Below are 19,761 nucleotides of genomic sequence, written 5' to 3'. Positions count from 1 at the left end.
GTCCTTCCAATGAACATTCAGGACTGATCTCTTTTAGGATGGACTGGTTGGATCTCCTTGCAGTTCAAGGGACTCTCAAGAGTCTGTCCAACACCACAGTTCAGAAGGATCAAGTCTTCAGCGCTCAGCTTTCTTTATAGTCCAATTCTCATATCCATACATGACTACTGGAAAAACTGTAGCCTGGACTAGATGGACCTTTGTTGGCAAAGTAATATCTCTGCTTTTTAATATGCAGTCTAGGTTGCTCATAACCATAACTTTCCTTCCAAGGAGTAAGAGTCTTTTAATTTCATGGCTGCAGTCACCATCTGCAGCTATTTGGGAGCCAAAAAATAAAAAATAAATAAAGTCTGCCACTGTTTCCACTGTTTCTCCATCTATTTACCATGAAAAGGAGAATTTAATTTTGTTTGAGGAAGGCAAGTCAAAGACAAGTTAGTTGTCACTGAAGAATACCATAATTGTCATTGAAGAAACTTACCTGAAAAAAAAAAAAAGTATACTGAAGGAAGAGGGAAATGAGTGTGCAAAATTGTAAAGGTGTGAACCAGGACAGTAAGATTAGGAAAGAACAGGTAATAAAGAAGATAATAGGAGCAGGATTAAAAAAGGACCATGATATGCAGATGATACCACTCTAATGGCAGAATGCGAAGAAGAACTAAAGAATTTCTTGATGAGGATAAAAGAGGGTAATGAGAAAGCTGGATTAAAATTCAACATTCAAAAAAGTAAGATCATGGCATGCAGTCCCATAACTTTCTGGCAATCAGATGGAGAAAAAATGGAAACAGTGACAGTCTTTATTTTCTTGGGCCCCCAAAAGCACTGTGGATGGTAACTGCATCCGTAAAACAAGAATTTGCTTGCTCCTTGGAAGAAAAGCTATAACAAACCTAGACACTGTATTAAAAAGCAGATACATCACTTTGCTCACAAAAGTCCATATAATCAAAGCTATGGTTTTTCCAGTAGTTATATACAGATGTAAGGGTTGGACCATAAAGATAGATGAGGGACAAAGAATTGATACTTTTGAACTGTAGTGCTGGAGAAGACTCTTGAGAGTCCCTTGGACTGCAAGGAGATCAAACCAGTCAATCATAAAGAAAATTAACCCTGAATATTAATTGGAAGGACTGATGCTGAAGCTGAAGCTCCAATACTTTGGCCACCTGATGTGAAGAACTGACTCATTAGAGAAGACCCTGATGCTGGGAAAGATTGAAGGCAGGAGGAGAAGGGGACGAGAGAGGATGAGATGGTTGGATGGCATCACCAATTCAATGGCCATGAGTCTGAGTAAACTCTGGGAGATAATGAAGAACAGAGAAGCCTGGCATGCTGCGGTCCATGGGGTCTCAAAGAGTCAGATACAACTGAGTGACTAAACAGCAACAACAACAAGGCCCATGAAGGGTTAAGATTGTGGAGCTCATACTAAGAGACACTGGGTTTCAAGCAGGAGTGTAATATACTCAGACTTGTGCTTTAGGGATCTCGTCCTGGCTGCTGGCATATTGGGTAACAAGTAGGGGAGGAAAGACAGAGTTGAATCACATAAAGGTGCCAGTGAGGGGAACACTGCAAAAGCCTGAACGCAAGTTTTGAAGGAGCTGATTTTTAGACCACAGCAGTGAGATGGAAGGGAGAGGGAAATTCAGTATTTAATGAGGTAAAATCTACTGAGCACTGTTATTAATTTAGAGGAATCAAGGAGAAGGAAGAATCTATTGGGCAAGGGAACCAATATTCCCTCTTCCCAAAGAAGGCAAGATTACCATGGAACTGGTCCCTACGTAAACTTACACGGACCTGCAATTTCTGAATTTTGACTTTCACTCTGGTGTTTGTTTGTTTGTTTGTTTGTTTTAATCTTTTCAGGCAGTGCCTCAATACTCTTTTGGGGATCAGGTAACTTTAGGAGATAATTTCACAGAATATCCAAAATCCTTCAATGGTTCAGACTAAAAAAGCCAAGTAATAAAATGCTGACAGTATGAAGTGTGATGAAATATAGACCTGCCAAAGAGAAGATTAACAAGTGAGGGTATCAGAGTCACATGACAGATGTTGATACATATTATGTCAAATGCTCTCATAAGGGATATTCATGTGAGAAATAAGCAAATTGATACCAATAGAGATTAGAATGCCATATTGGAGAATGAGGAAAATACATGGTAGGTGAATGCTGCCTTGAAAAATAGCACCAATAGTTTAAATTATTTGACAATCAAAATGAACATTATGAATAGTGTTTAGTATATCAGCAATGTGTGACATGTGGTATACATTGTTTTTTTTTATCCTCAAAACAACTCTACAATGTACATGACTCTGTTACATCATGTTAGAGCAGAATCAAACTATAATGATAAGACTGTTCAGTTTTACAAGGATTAGACCTTGGTTTAAGTCTTACCACTGCATATAGCCAGTTCAGAAGTCTGGGAACAAATGCATCCTTAACTTATCCATATGTCTCTAGATAAGATGAAGAGTAACATTTTCTTAGGATTAACACTTTAAATTTTTTTCTATTCAGATGTCTAGGATATTTCAACATTCTGGAGAGGGTCGGTTTATCAAATCTCATGTTATCAAATTAAGGTATGTAAACTTGGCTTGGGGCTTCCCAGGTGGCAGCAGTGGTAAAGAATCTGCCTGCCAATGAAAGAGATGCAGGAGACATGGTTTCGATCCCTGGGTTGGAAAGATCCCCTGGAGAGGGCATGGCAACTCAACTCTGATATTCTTGCCTAGAGAATCCCATGGACAGAGGAGCCTGATGGACTATAGTCCTAGGGTCTCAAAGAGTTGGACACCACTGAAGTGACTTAGCACATAAAGGCCAGCCCCTTTTGATTATCCTCACTTTAAGCCTACCCAAAATCAGACTATGATTTTCTCTTCAATAAGGTTTTTCCTTGGATGCTCCTGCATTATTTTATTTCTAATGCCTTTTCACTCTTTGTTCTGATAAAAGGCAACATACATAAATTGAAGGTATGCATTATCAGAGACTAAGTTACTGAAATTTATCCTGAATATATTTTAATAGAATATCCAAAAGGCTTGGCATTTAGTGAAATAATATATCTTGTTTTCTATCAATTTTGATAAAAATTGATGAAATTTTAAAAATTTTATTGTGGATATCAATCAGTTTACACACATACATATTTATACACACGAGCTTCAGAGGTGGTGCAGTGATAAAGAATCCACTTGCAAGGCAGGACACTCAGATTTGATCCCTGAGTTGGGAAGATCCCCTGAAGAAGGAACTGGCAACCTACTCTAGTATTCTTGCCTGGAAAATCCCATGAACAGAGGAGCCTGGCAGGCTACAGACCATGGGATTGCAAAGAGTCAGACACAACTTAGTAGCTAAACAACATATATATCTATATATATGTTGATATATACACATGTGATAACATGCATATACATATATATATGTAAATACACATATATACTTGTAATACTTATTTACTTCACTTCTTGATGGTAAATATACATATGGTCAGGAGCCCATGTCTTTTCTATCCCCTTTCCCCTTTCTACTCTCCTTTCTTCCTTCATTTTTTATATATTTCCAATTAAATTTGTTCTCAAAATATAACTAGAGGGCTTCTAGACCTCTACACATTATTGTAAATTTTTATATTTGAACTTATCAAATGATCTCCTTTTATAATTTCTTTTTTTAATCACCCATGTTTCAAACTCATATTAACTGACTACTAAGCCCCTAAACACCAATGGCTTAACACAATAAAGATCTATTTAATTTCCACAGTACAGTCCAAACAGAAGTGGCATAAGTGGATGTAGGAATGATTGGGATTGTAGAATGGACTTGCTCACTGAATCTCTGGTTGGCAAATAAGGGAAGAGTGAACGCATGGAGGATGGTACAGGAGGGCCAGGTCTGGGAGCAGGGTACATCATTTCTTCCCACATTTCACTGTCCAGGATTCACTAGAGAGTTTCAATAAACTGCAAGGAAGGCTAGGAAATGAAATTTAGCTCTTGCTTAGAAGGCAAAGCTTAGCAGAAGGGTTTGGTGAATGCAAAGCTTTGTCTTTTCCACACCACAACAGAGGAATAATGACCTTGGTTACAACTTGGTTCAGAATCCCTTAAAAAGCAAGTCACTTAAGTGCATGTGTAGGGCATGATTTCATGAACCTCTCCTCCTCCCACAACCTCCTCTTTTTGAAGTTCAAAAAAGTTATGAAACTAAAATTATCTCATAGCTAGATGGTGAGCTAAGTTAGAGGCAAGAATAATGTTTTTTCCAGCTATTTATTTTAGCTGGGATTCCTAGAGATCATTTAAAAATCTGATATGCACACATTCCACTCACTATGTTTCTTTAAATCTAGTGTGAATCTAGTGTGTAAAACTAGTTCCTGGTTAGAGAACTGACTTTATTATGATTACCTCTATCTGCTTTTTCCTCTTTAGTCCAGATCAAAATGGTATGAACATTCTTATGGTGCTTGTGTTTCGATTCCCATCTACTGATAGTACTGAGCAAGTCAGGAAAAAAATTGAAAGGATTCTATATCAAAGTCTGAAGAGAGAACCGATGCCTTTAACTATATACAAACCATCATTTACACTCACACGTAAGTCCTTTTACCATCTTTGTAGTTTCTTCCCTTCACAATCCTTTTTTTTACTTTTCGTAAGAATTCAGGTCAATGTATTCTCTCATTTCAAGAATTCACCCTTGATGAATGTATGTCAGTGTAGATTAAAACAAAAATAAAAATTCGCTATGAGGTCAAGTCTAGTTTTATGATTTTTTTTTTTTCATATTTAACTTTGGCATCACTATGGGTTTTTAATTCACCCCTGTGTAAGAATTTTCATGTTGGATCTTTTAAAAAGCCTGAAAGGGTAGGCATTAATTGCACCATTTTAAGGAAGCTAGCCTCAGGATAGGTGTCAGACAGGACCTGCAAGCATTGGCGGCAGGGGGCGGCGGGGACGGTAATAAAGCACAGGTATCACGACCCCCAGAGGCCAGTTCTGGGGGTTAGCTTCCATAGTATCAAAGAAACAGAATCTTTATGAAGGTTGAAACCTGTTGCAAGAAACATTAACATGAACCATAAAGAGATTCTCTCTAGCTTATTTTCAATTTAAAACAATTTTAGTCATCTCCTCACAGATTCTTCACAATACAAACTCGAAAGCTGTCATTTCATTTTCCCCCCAAAGCAGAAAAAAATGGAGCTCAAAAAGGTTATGAAAGTAAAACTAAAACTGCCTCACAGCTAGTGGGAATCCAAACTGAGAGACATTTCTGTTTTTCTGTACCAACACAAAATTAGAGAAAGTAAAATAATGTATTTCAAATAAGATTATAAGTGCCAAGATCAGGGACTGTGTCTTTTTATTTTCTTATTCCTCCCCCTGAACTCTAGCATATGTCTCACAGGCGTTAGGTATTCCAGCTCTGTTCATTGTTTCTAATTAAGTATTTCCAAATGTGGTTGCTTCTGACTTAATACCAAAAAATAAGGCTTGTCCTTTAGATCTTGAATTGTTTCCCCTCCCAACAACTATGAATTTAAAAAACAGATTGTCGAATTTCTCTGTTGGTAGAAAACCAGGAAAATCCTTTAAATACATTTTGATAGAATCCCCATGTACAATAGTGATAGCTTCTTCATAGAGTAATTAGAAATGATGAAGAATACGCTGTCCACCTTTATTTTAAAATCAATTATATTCCAAGGAAAAACATGGCATTTTCCAGCACTCTGTAAATGGCAATCTCAAACTAAATCTCAATTCCTGGTAATATAATTGTGCCTAACACATGATTATATAAGCTAAAGTAAAATATCCACCATAAATTAAAATTGTAGAGTTTCTTATTTTACAATTTTAAAAATCATTTTTCAGCCTTCCTGGTTATGTATACTGACTTTTTATTATAAAGGTTGTTTTAATTGATTGTATTAAATGATATTCTATGACCATCCTTGATAACCAAACTTCTACCACATACATTTTCTTCTGCTACATACAAAGCTCACATTAAATAAAGAGAAGTAAAATGTCCAGGAGACTTCTAATAGGATTTGGGGCTCACATTCCTCTTAGGGGAAAGTCAGTATTCTTGCAGAAAATATGATATACTTTCCTACTTTCTAACAAATAAAACAAATACCAAACCACCCCAATCAAATGAAACCGACTATAAAGGAAGACTAAGATAAATTTGAAGGGGAAAAGGTGTCACAGAAGGGAGACATAAAGTGGAGGGAGAAATAGGGGGGCTGGCTGTATACAAGAGACCTTCATGCCTCCAGTACCTGCTGACTTCCACCGTATTCACTATGAGAGTCATCCTCAGTGAGAGAAGCCATCAGCCTGCAAGGACCAAGTTCCCACCCTTTGTAGTCAAAGGCCTGGGAATTGGCCTGTGAGGGACCTGGGATGCCTATCAACCTGGCTTCCAGCCATATACCTAACACACATAGGCCAGTCCAGCTGCTACAGTGAACACCAGTTGTGATGGGAATAGAGGTCGTTTCCCTTAGTTTTATCAGAACTCCCACAGAAATCAGTCATGGACATTTATCCTAATCATTCTTTCCTCATTTCCTAACTTCCGTTTTTTTTTTTGGTTTCTTAGCGAAAATCAGAAAACAAAATGTTACCTTTCTGGGGTAAAATTATACATTTTGAACCAAATCAGAGTAGAGGGTTATTTATATATTTCTTGGTTACAAAAATATCTTAAATGGATTCTTTGGGCAATAAGCATTTTATAGTAACCATTTGAACAAAATCACATGAAAATAGGAACATACACTTCCACCAACTAATTCACGTTTTGTTTATTCCAGCTATCAACAACAAAAAGATGAGGAATCTTCTCAACAGCCGTAAGTTCCAAAGCCCATGATTAACTGTCTATTTCATAGCAAAGATAATTAATAAAAGCCCAGAAAGTTACAAGTAGAATTTACCACATTCTTTTATGAGGTATAATTGATATAACATTGTATTAGTTTTGAACATACAGTGTATAATTATTTGTTACCTGTATTTGAAAATGATCATAACAGTAATACCAAGCGGTTTTTTTTCCCTATGTAAACCACTTAATCTTTTTATTATGCTTTATTACTGTTGACATTTTAAGACATTTAAATTTATACATTTATGCCAAATATAATTTTTAGTGTTTTGACTTACAGAATGTGGTAAAAAAAAAATTACACAGTATTCTTGATATTACATACATAACATATATAGCTATATTTCTAACATCTTGCATGCATGCGTGCTAAGTTCCATTGGTCGTGTTCAACTCTTTGTGACCCTATGGCCCATAGACCGCCAGGTTCCTCTGTCCATGGGATTCTCCAGACAAGAATACTGGAGTGGGTTACCATGCCCTTCCCCAGGAAATCTTCCCTACCCAGGGATGAAACCTGCATCTCTGTCTGCTGCATTGGCAGGTGGATTCTTTACCACTAGAGCCACCTGGGAAGACCAATTTCACATTTTACTTATCACTAATCTTTACATGGACTTCCCAGGTGACTCAGAGGTAAAGAATCCACGTGCCAATGCAGGAGACACAGGAGATACAGCCTCGATCCCTGGGTCAGGAAGATCCCTTTGAGGAGGAAATGGCAAACCATTCCAGTATTCTTGCCTGGATAATCCCATGGACAGAGGAGCTGGCAGGCTACAGTCCATGAGGTTGCAAAGAGTCAGACATGACTGAGCACCAGCACAAACTTTACGTACTCTATTACTAATCTTTTTCAGAACAATATGTTCCATTTTATCCCAACAGTCACAGTCATTTACCCATCACTAAAGTCTCTTGCTTGATCATTGTTCAGTCACTAAACCATGGCTGATTCTTTGTGACCCAAAGGACAGAAACATGCTAGGCTTCTTTGTCCTTCACTATCTCCGGGACTTTGCTCAGATTCGTGTCTATTGAGTCAGTGATGCTATCTAACCATTTCATCCTCTGACGCTGTCTTCTCCTTTTGCCTTCAATCTTTCCCAGCATCAGGGTCTTTTCCAGCGAGTCAGCTCTTCACGTCAGGTGGCCAAATTGTCAGAACTTAGCTTCAGGATCAAAGTTTCTTGTTATACATTTACTATTTCGCTTTCTTGAGTCTTGATTTAAATTCACCTTTTTGCTTGTTACACTGTATCTTTATTTTTCGGTTAAGACAACTACATAGATGGTGTATTTTTGAGAAGTTGCATGTATCAGAATCTCTTTCCATTGCCTTTATCTTAATGTTTTATAGGATTCTTGGATCATAAATTTTCTCAAATAACTATGTGCATATAATTCCACCTTCTTCTAGTGTATTGTTATAGAGCAGAAGTCTAAGGCTGGTGTGATTTTTATTCTTTTAAGTTATCTTTTTAGTTCCTGGAAGAAGGTAGGAAATCTTTATCCTATAACATTTTTTTTTTTTTTTGTCAAGAGATCTAGATGTGTATTTGACACTGAAACTTGTCTGGGACACTATGAGATTTTCAACTTGAACACTGTTTTTTCTCATCCTGGAAAAATATTCTTCCTTTATAAATTTGATAATTGACTCTGTTTTGATTGGTTTGGTTTTTTTTTTCTTCCTCAGGAACACAAATAATTTTTTATCTGAATGTCCATTTACTGAACTCTATGACAATCATTATTTCTAGTTCCAGTTCAGTTTCAGTGCATTATGAAAGATCTCATCAGATCTATACTCCTGACAACCTCTTACCTCAGTTGTCTGGTGTCACATTTTCTCTTCTCCTATGTGGATTTATTATCTGTTATGACATTTCTGTGATTTCTTGAATTTTCTTGATTGACATACAAATCTTTTGTTGTGTGTGCTCTTATCAGAGTATATTTTCCCCTTATGTTTGGCTATCTTTGTTTTATTAAGGTCATGTTTTCGTGAATATCTTTGCTGATACCCAGCGCAAGTTCTGAAAATTTCTGAGGACAATTTTCAGTGATATGTCTGTCTTCTAAGTTTATATATCATCTTATTTTGAGGATCTTAACCATGCCATACAGTTAGATCTAGGATTAAATTTGGATTTTAAAAACAGAGTATATGAAAACGACATCGACCGCCCACTTTAGGGCACCACCAGTTCCAGCATTCACTGGTGCCAGTGCTTTCTGTCGTTCTCTGTTTAAATTGTGTTTCATAAGTCCAGTCACAGTGCTATAAAAAATACCTACCATAGACTGGGTAGTGTATAAACAGCAGAAATATATTGCTAATAGTTCTGGAGGCTAGAAGTCCGAGATTGTTGTGAGGTGAGGGCCCACTTCCTACTCATAGATTCTTGCTGTACAGTCAAGTGGTGGAAGGGGCTAGGGGTTCCTCTGCAGACTATTTTACAAGGTACTGATCCATTCATGAGAGCTCCACTGTCATGACTTAAGCACCTCTGGAAGGCTGTACCTACTAATACTACCACCTTTAAGGGTTAGGGATTTCAACTATAAATCTGGGGAGTACACATTCAGACCATTGCATGAAATAACCACATTTTCATAGAACCTTTCATCTTTCCTGTGTTCCTAGATAAGATGGTGTGCAGGCATGGTGGCTTCTGAATGCATACATAGAGAAAAGAGTTGATGGGTCAAGACTGGAAGTTTCGAACTATAGCTTCTGTTTGGCAAGGGACTGGTGAACTATACCTTTATTTCTGGTGTGGCAAATCACAATATCAGTGGCTTTGTCAGAATTGTTAGGGTTCTCCACACAGTTCTGGTTCAAAGAAATAGGTTGGGCAGTCCAAGAAGTTGTTTTTTAAACCAACCCACTGAATACTGCAGTTACTGAAAATTACCTCCAAAATGTATATATATTTTTTTCTTATCTTTCCTTAATTTTTGATGATTTTGTTCCTTTTGCCTTTGAGTAATACCATAAGCTCAAATTTTTCATCTTCAGTCTTGGGATAATAACATCTAATAACAGAGAGATAATAACAGAGTTATTAAAATTAGGGCAAGTATATGTAACACTATGTACAGGGTCTAGATCATAACTAGTAGATATTATTTTTATTATTATTACCTTCACATTTATTTTTAGAGGAAATTGGGAGAGGAGGCATTAGACTCTACTGATGTGGCACCGTAGTAATGGAGAAACTCTACATGACAGAATTATGATAAATTTATACATATGATTTCACAACTATTTTTTAAATCTGTTTCTGAATAAAACCTCTTTTTTAAAAAGTACATTGTTAATAAAAATATAAACATCAATAATTAGAAGGCACATTAATAAAGTACACTAATGCACTTTCAGGTATTATTTAGGGTTGAAGTCTAATCAACTGAGAATTTGTTATCAGGGAATCAGAATATGTTTTAAAAAACAGTCTTTTTAAATTTTAGAAAAGATAGTCATTAATATTTAAGATGGTTAAAATTCAGGGCTTTTCAAAGACAATGTACAGATTTATGTCAAGGCAGAATCATGGCTGACATTCAGTCTCAGTAGTAAGGATATAAATTTCAACATAGATCCTTCTAGACCACCTAACCTGCCTCTTGAGAAATCTGTGTGCAGGTCAGGAAGCAACAGTTAGAACTGGACATGGGACAACAGACTGGTTCCAAATAGGAAAAGGAGTACATCAAGGCTGTATATTGTCACCCTGCTTATTTAACTTATATGCAGAGTACATCATGAGAAACGCTGTGCTGAAAGAAACACAAGCTGGAATCAAGATTGCCGGGAGAAATATCAATAACCTCAGATACGCAGATGACACCATCCTTATGGCAGAAAGTGAAGAAGAGCTAAAAGCCTCTTGATGAAAGCGAAAGAGGAGAGTGAAAAAGTTGGCTTAAAGCTCAACATTCAGAAAACGAAGATCATGGCATCTGGTCCCATCACTTCATGACAAATAGATGGGGAAACAGTGGAAACAGTGTCAGACTTTATTTTTTGGGGCTCAAAAATCACTGCTGATGGTGACTGCAGCCATGAAATTAAAAGACGCTTACTCCTTGGAAGAAAAGTTATGACCAACCTAGATAGCATATTCAAAAGCAGAGACATTACTTTGCCGACTAAGGTCCATCTAGTCAAGGCTATGGTTTTTCCTGTGGTCATTTATGGATGTGAGAGTTGGACTGTGAAGAAGGCTGAGTGCCGAAGAATTGATGCGTTTGAACTGTGGTGTTGGAGAAGACTCTTGAGAGGCCTTTGGACTGCAAGGAGATCCAACCAGTCCATTCTGAAGGAGATCAGTCCTGGGATTTCTTTGGAAGGAATGACGCTAAAGCTTAAACTCCAGTATTTTGGCCACCTCATGTGAAGAGTTGACTCATTGGAAAAGACTGATGCTGGGAGGGATTGGGGGCAGGAGGAGAAGGGGATGACCAAGGATGAGATGGCTGGATGGCATCACGGACTCGATGGACGTGAGTCTGAGTGAACTCTGGGAGATGGTGATGAACAAGGAGGCCTGGTGTGCTGCGATTCATGGGGTCACAAAGAGTCGGAAATGACTGAGCGACTGAACCAAACTGAACTGAATCCTTCCAATATCCAACTCTGTCTCTTGCCAGCTGTGTTACCTTCAGTAATTTATGTTCTTTTTCCTGGGCTGAGTTTTCTCATTTAAAAAGTGTTTTGCTACACATGTATTGAAACCTCTCAGCAGAGGATCTACACATTTTTATGCTCTTAAATTATCTATCTACTTATCTCTTTATTCATCTGTATATGCTCTGTACAGAAGCAGAAGTTCATTCTGGTTTGGATGCCTTGAAATGTTGGTAAATATTTCTTTTGAACCCCTCTGGGAATAGTAGCACCCCTAGAGAATAACCCCAGAGACTGAGTGCTAGAAATGGGTTAAAGAGCAACAGGTTCAATGGACCCTCTAAGCATCTGCACCCAATGCAAATCAAGATGTGCTTTTTCCCCCTCGTTTTGAAAGCAAGGTAACACTTGTTTCTGTGACAGGCTGTGGAATAAGGATGACACCTTCATACATGCCATTACCAGCATTTGCATCTACTGAAAGAATTGTCCAAGGAAGTGAAGCAGCTCTGGAAGGGGAGTGGCCATGGCAGGCCAGCCTCCAGCTCATAGGAGCTGGCCATCAGTGTGGAGCCAGCCTCATCAGTAACACATGGCTGCTCACCGCAGCTCACTGCTTCCGCAGGTAAGTTTATTAGAGCTCTTGTGAGTCTTGCTTACTCAGTTATTAATTACCATCAATTTAGTGCCTGGGAAGAGTTTAATCTCACCAAATTATCCTCTACTCTACTCTGGATGCACGCCATCCCCTAAATGCATTGTGGCTGCTCCATGCCCCAATTGAACTCATCCCCTCACCCTTCTCTCAATATATATCATGTTTGGTTTGGTGAAAACCAAACCAATGAGCCATTCTTGTGGCTCATACCATCTGTTTCCTTCTATGTAGCATCATGAAACTATGCGATCTTTATCTACTACATCATAAATTATTTTAAAGACTATTATACATGTACAAATTTAAACTCTTCTGCATATTTAAGGAAAATTCAGCCACTTTCACTTTTAAAAAATTATTTCATCTATCCTCCAACTATCAACATCCACCACCACTTATAGGAAAAAAAAAAATCAAAGGTATCATTTTTGAAGGTCTCCCTTCCAATTCTGGAGAAGGAAATGGCAGCCAACTCCAGTATTCTTGCCTGGAGAATCCCAGGGATGGAGGAGCTGCCATCTATGGGGTTGCACGGAGTTGGACACGACTGAAGCAACTAAAAAGCAACAGCTTCCAATTATCCAAGAACCATGTGGGCTGGTAAAGAATCCACCTGCAATGCAGGAGACCTGCGTTCAATCCCTGAGTTGGGAAGATCCACTGGAGAATGGAAAGGCTATCCACTCCAGTATTCTGGCCTGAAAAATTCCATGGACTGTATAGTCCATGGGGTCACAAAGAGTCAGACATGACTTAGCCACTTTCACTTCATTTCATGTGGGCTTTTCTGGACTAGAGAGGTATGTGGATGGTGGGAGAGATCTACCAACCTATATCACTGCCCTCACGGTGTGAAAGATGGGTTATATAAACCTGAAAAGAGCTCTCTGTTGGGCTTTCACAGTTGTAACCCTTAACACTCAGCTATATCACTTCACATACACAGACACGCACAGGCACACTATTGCCCAAGATCAGGGACACACTATCTTCTTTCCCTGAGGCTTCAACATCAAGGTACAGAGAGTTTTTCCTTTTAAACCCTCAAAAAGCAAAAGTTCTGAAAAATGTCCTGGCCAACAACACTGTTCACACACCCTTTCAGAAGAAACTATCCTTGGTGAGTCTAGGTGGTGCTTGATCATCCTTCTAAGGGTAACACCCAAATTGTTCTAAGATGCCTACACCTTTATTTGTGGAGTAGATGTGTAGTGAGAATGACTTAATGGATTTAAGGTGATTGTCACTGTCTCATGAAAAAAGAGAAAAAGGATGCACACGTATGTATTTACAACCTCAGTAATATCATCATGCTTAGGTAAACTTGGGTCTCACTAATTTTTCAAGGCTTTATGATTTTTTTCATGCTCATGTAGTCCTCCATTCTTCATACATTTAAAAAATTTATAACTGATATTTGCTTACATAAATTAAAAAGAAATAAGCTCAGAATGTAAAGCCTTTAACTATTTAGTGAAGAATATAAGCTATATAGACTGAGATACATGTTCTAGCAGGTCCACTGCCATTTCTGTGTGGGCAGACATATAAAGGGACTGGCCATTGAGTTTGATAAAACAGAGATAACTGGTGATCTTGATAAAAGAAGTTGTGAAGATGTGATAGGGGTGAGAATGAATTCAAGAGAGAAAAGAAAGTTAAGGATTGGATGTAGTGAGTTTAGACCCCACTTTCAAGGAGTTTTTAAATGAAAGGGAGCAGAGAAATTTGATAGTCCACGGTGGCTGTGGATTCTAAGGAGGAATTTTTTTTTAATATGAGAAATGTGATAGTATATTTTATGCCAATAATAATAAAGAGTTTGAAATGATAATGATCCCGGAGAGGAAGGGATCAATTTTGCATGTGATATAATTTCATATAATTGCATAATGAAGTGCACTATTGTGAAGGAAAAATAAAGGTACTTTGAAGACAATATCACAATTATCCAAATACTTTTAAAATTTTTACATTTTTTCCCAAAGAAATACTATATTTTAAAAATCATATTTAAGACAAATGTTAGTACCTTTATGCCCGTGAAAAATGATCCCAGTCTTTGTGACACAAGTGTATATAGGGAAAAGTTATTGACAGGAAATCATGGGACCTGGGCCATCTGTCTCTGACACTAACCAGCTGAATATATCATGTACCTGGCCAAGTCATTTAATTTCTGAATCTCAGTGTTCTTATCTGTAGAGCATGCTGAACTGTGCCTATTACTTGAGTCTCCCTTTCTGGTTTTTCATGCCTGTATGAAGGTATTTCTGTTCTGTCTACTTCAGTTGGTTTACAAGATCCTTAAGGACTGAAGTAACATAAGTCTTTGTAGCTTCCAGAATTCTAGTTTTCAGATGAATGCTTCATCCATAAGATTTCTGCTTTGAATTAAACCTTCCTTTAAAGTGTAAATAAGTAGAGCAGCTGAGAGAGGAGACCCCTGCATACCCCAATTCCTTGGCCCCTAGGCTCTGCCTGCTCATCCCTGGGGCAGTACAGAGTACTTTGCAAACCACTGATCTTTCAGGTTTTGCATTACAGTTAAAACTTTATGATTCACCAACACAGTAATCCTGCATGAACAGGGAAATTCCCTTTTTGAATTCTCTTATGTGTAATTTCCTTTTACATAATTTTCCTGTACATAGAGAATTCAAGTTTCTACATATTTTTGTCATTCTTGAAAGGGCTGGTTAGACAAAGAGGAAATTGAGGTTTAGGGTAGAACAGGGAGTAAAGAGATGATAGAAGGATGCAAAATTTGCTTGTAGTGTAATCTCATAGTAGAGAAAAGCATCTGTGTTAAGGGAAAGCCGTAACAGTAAGAGGGACTGACCAGGGCAGATGAAAGGGTAGTGGGAGCCCTAACAGCACAATAATGAGTTAAGGCTGCTTTTAGCCCTTGAGTATTGGGGCAGGGTATGGGCACTGGGTGGAGAAATAATCCTGTATACACATGAGGGTTTGTGAAGAAGACAAATTACACTTTGTCTCAAAGATCAAGGTAAGACTCAAAAACAAGAGTCAACAGGTTAAATCATAAAATAAGAATGGAGAGAATGTCTCATACAGAAGGAAATACCTCTTAGGGTGATAATGTCCAAAACAGGTCAAAATTAATTTCTATATACTTCATTGAAATTAGAGAAAAAATCAAATTTGAAGAGTTCCTAATGAACAAAACTGTTAATTTAATTTAACATTAAAATGTTTAATTAAAATGGTAGAATTAAAAAGATAAACTAATTGTATACTACCCATTATTATTATTCCAACTGCAGCATGGAATTCCACTTAGCTATTGTATTCTTTTAAATTTTAGAGCTTGTGAAATATTTTAAGAGCTTTCCTACTCTCACTTGTATCATCAGTATTTTAACCTGTTTTTTTACATAAGGCCATCAATTGCAAATTCTCTCGCTACAGGAATTTTTCAGGGACATAATTCCAATAGTTGTGAAGAATACTGTCTCAATTGTTTTTAAAGGATACAGTTAAGTATCACTAATATTATTCTTTATTTTTATGCAGAAATAAAGACCCAAATAGATGGATCGTTACTTTTGGTATAACTATAACACCACCCACAGTGAAACGAAGTTTGAGGAAAATTATCATTCATGAAAATTACCGTAAAGAAACAAATGAAAATGACATTGCTTTGGCTCAGCTTGCTACCCGAGTTGAGTTTTCAAATGTAGTTCAGAGAGTTTGCCTCCCAGATTCATCCTTAAAGTTGCGACCTAAAACAGGTGTATTTGTCACAGGATTTGGATCCATTGTAGATGATGGTGAGTTGTTCAATGTAATTTACTTAGTACAAATTTATCTTGGGATCTAATGTGCCATCTAGGAGGTACTTCTTTAGACTTTTCATTAAAATGTTCATTCTTCTAATGTGTATGGGATTCCCTGGTGGCTCAGATGGTCAAGAATCTGCCTGCAGTGCAGTAGACCCAGATTCAATCCCTGGGTCAGGAAGATTCCATGGAGAAGGAAAGTATGGCTCTGAGAAGAACAAGGCGCTATGTGTTAAAGTGAAAAAACTGAAAGGAATCATATACCCATCCTTGAGGAGTTCACAATTATTTGGAGCAGTCGTGGGGAAGAGGAGAGTTCTATAACATGGATAAGATGAACAGACTGTTCTGGTTACACTAAGAAGGAACAAAATGCTATGGGAGTACAGGGAAGTAAATCACTACAAGTTGTATATTCGCCAGATGTAAACACTCCTGGCTAGTGTATACTTCATATGCTTTTTTTGTTGTTGTTAAGATTCTTCCTAATTTTAATGAGGATATACTATGGTCATAAATATAAAAATGGTTTGTGAATGTTTTAAGACTAACTTGTGCAGTATTTTTTCCTCTTAACCACTGGCCTTCTTCTCTGCTGGTGTCATATTGTTGATATATCTTCAGCATTTGCTTTGTTTCTCATGCTTTGAGACATTCTGAAATAACACTGTATAGCATAGAGCAGGGCAAACAGACCTGCGCAGTTTGTACCCTGGTTTATACTTGAGTAGATTTTGGAAAATCAATGAACTTCTCTGAGCCTCAGCTTCCTTATGTGGAAAATCATGAAAAAAGTCATATACATACAATATTGTATGTAGTTTTGAGAGTTCAAAGAACTTTTGAAGGTCCACAAATGCAAGAGTTGGACACAACAGCAACTAAACCACCAACGCCACATATATGTGTACTGTTTCCTTGCATGTAGACATTTATACCACAGAAAATAAAATTAGGCAATCATTAATAATGAAAAATCTAATGCTTTTACTCCTAAGAATATACAATTCATGTGTCTTCTGAGTCTTAAATATAGCCGTGTTCAAAGAACATGTTTTTTGTTTTTTCATTTGTTTGTGTAATAGGACCAACACAAAATAAACTACGGCAAGCCAGGGTAGAAACCATAAGCCCTGAGGTGTGTAACAGAAAGGATGTATATGATGGCATGATAACTTCAGGAATGTTGTGTGCCGGATTCATGGAAGGAAAAGTAGATGCATGTAAGGTAAGTTCAAAGACAAGGTCAACACTTTAAAAGGAAAGTTTCCATTAATGATTTCTAATTTGGGCCTATATGTTTAAAGAAAAAACATGAATTTTATCAAAGAATCAGTTTACCTAAATAACCAATGATAATAAAAATTATTATATTGTTTTGAGCATGCAAAAACAATGCTGAACACTTTCTATACGTTATTTCATTTAATATAATGAGATTGACATAGTTCATTTCAGTCACTCAGTCGTGTCCAACTCTTTACAACCGCATGGACTGCAGCACGCCAGGCCTCACTGTCCATCACCAACTCCCAGAGCTTGCTCAAACTCATGTCCATTGAGTCGGTGATGGCATCCAACCATCTCATCTTCTCATCCCCTTCTCCTCCTGCCTTGAATCTTTCCCAGTATCTCTTTTCCAGTGAGTCACTTCTTTACATCAAGTGGCCAAAGTATTGGAGCTTCAGCTTCAATCAGTCCTTCCAATGAATATTCAGGACTGTTTTCCTTTAGGATGGATGGGTTGGATTTCCTTGCAGTCCAAGAGACTCTCAAGAGTCTTCTCCAACACCACATTTCAAAAGAATCAATTCTTCAATGCTCAGCTTTCTTTATAGTCCAACTCTCACAATGATACATGACTACTGGAAAAACCATAGCCTTGACTAGACTGACATTTGTTGGCAAAGCAATGTCTCTGCTTTTTAATATGCAGTCTAGGTTAGTCATGGGCTTCCCTGGTGGCTCAGAGGTTAAAGCGTCTGCTTCCAATGCAGGAGACCTGGGTTCAATCCCTGGGTCGGGAAGATCCTCTGGAGAAGGAAATGGCAACCCACTCCAGTATTCTTGCCTGGAGAATCCCATGGACAGATGAGCCTGGTAGGCTACAGTCCACGGGGTCACAAAGAGTCGGACACGACTGAGCGACTTCACCTCATCTCACCTAGGTTAGTCATAATTTTTCTTGCAAGGAGAAAGTCACCATCTGCAGTGATTTTGGAGCCCCCCAAAATAAAGTCTGTCAATGTTTCCACTGTTTCCCCATCTATTTCCCATGAAGTGATAGGACCAGATGCCATGATCTTAGTTTTCTAAATGTTGAGTTTTAAGCCAACTTTTTCACTCTCCTCTTTCACTTTCATCAAGAGGCTCTTTAGTTCTTCGCTTTCTGCCATAAGAGTGGTGTCATCTGCATATCTGAGATTATTGATACATCTCTTGGCAATCTTGATTCCAGCTTGTGCTTCATTCAGCCCAGTGTTTTTCACAATGTACTCTGCATATAAATTAAATAAGCAGGGTGACAATATACAGCCTTGATGTACTCCTTGTCCGATTTGGAACCAGTCTGTTGTTTCATGTCCAGTTCTAACTGTTGCTTCCTGACCTGCATACGGATTTCTCAAGAGGCAGATCAAGTGGTCTGGTATTCCCATCTCTTTCAGAATTTTTCACAGTTTCTTGTGATCCACACAGTCAAAGGCTTTGGTATAGTCAATAAAGCAGAAGTAGATGTTTTTCTGGAACTCTCTTGCTTTTTCTATGATCCAGTGGATGTTGGCAATTTGATCTCTGGTTCCTCTTCCTTTTCTAAAACCATCTTGAACATCTGGAAGTTCACAGTTCACATACTGTTGAAGCCTGGCTTGGAGAATTTTGAGCATTATGTTACTAGCATATAAGATGAGCACAATTGTGTGGTAGTTTGAACATTCTTTGGCATTGCCTTTCTTTGGGACTGGAATGCACATTGACCTTTGCCAGTATTGTGGCCACTGCTGAGTTTTCCAAATTTGCTGGCATATTGAGTGCAGCACTTTCACAGTGTCATCTTTTAGGATTTGAAATATCTCAACTAGAATTCCATCACCTCCCCTAGCTCTGTTTGTAGTGATGTTTCCTAAGGAAGGCCCACTTGACTCTGTATTCCAAGATGTCTGACTCTAGGTGAGCAATCACACCATCGTGGTTTTCTGGGTCCTGAAGATCATTTTTGTACAGTTCTTTTGTGTATTCTTGCCACCTCTTCTTAATATCTTCTGCTTCTGTTAGGTCCATACCATTTCTGTCCTTTATTGTGTCCATCTTTGTGTGGTACTATTGACATAGTACCATGACGTAGTACTATTTATAAATTAGAAAATTAGTCTAATGCTCCAGTTTCTGGGTCAGACAACCTCTTATGCTCTATTGTTATTTTCTTAAACAAATTTGTAGTCAAAAGGCAGAGAAACCTCTCTTCTGAAAAGCACTTTATTCAGCTGTATCGTCTCTCATTTATCTTGTTTTTATCTCCCTACCTCCTAATCTCTCTACTTTGTCCCACTCATTCTTTCATGCCATTGACACCTAAAATAGATTCCACCTTCATCCTAACGTCTGCAATATTATCATCAATTCATTTAAATACTGGATCCTTAGTTCATAGATCTCAACTTCCAGGGACCTTAACTCCTCCTCAGTCACATATTCCTAGGGCCAC

At 37.8% G+C, this 19,761-nt stretch overlaps 1 protein-coding gene across 1 annotated transcript in view; it reads left to right on the top strand.

Annotated features, from left to right (window-relative positions):
* Positions 1 to 19,761, top strand: part of LOC101121519 (transmembrane serine protease 11F) — a 98,393-nt gene that overhangs the window by 71,602 nt on the left and 7,030 nt on the right. The window contains exons 5-10 of the mRNA XM_042251467.2: positions 2,552 to 2,616; positions 4,480 to 4,643; positions 6,882 to 6,920; positions 12,018 to 12,219; positions 15,790 to 16,049; positions 17,144 to 17,286. Of these exons, the coding sequence (XP_042107401.1) occupies positions 2,552 to 2,616; positions 4,480 to 4,643; positions 6,882 to 6,920; positions 12,018 to 12,219; positions 15,790 to 16,049; positions 17,144 to 17,286 (873 nt within the window). The remainder of the gene's footprint in view (positions 1 to 2,551; positions 2,617 to 4,479; positions 4,644 to 6,881; positions 6,921 to 12,017; positions 12,220 to 15,789; positions 16,050 to 17,143; positions 17,287 to 19,761) is intronic.

Source organism: Ovis aries, chromosome 6 (genome assembly GCF_016772045.2).
Source record: "Ovis aries strain OAR_USU_Benz2616 breed Rambouillet chromosome 6, ARS-UI_Ramb_v3.0, whole genome shotgun sequence".
In the NCBI taxonomy this organism is placed as follows: domain Eukaryota; kingdom Metazoa; phylum Chordata; class Mammalia; order Artiodactyla; family Bovidae; genus Ovis; species Ovis aries.
The sequence above is the reverse complement of the archived record's forward strand: the minus strand, read 5'-3'. Positions and strand labels throughout refer to the sequence as shown.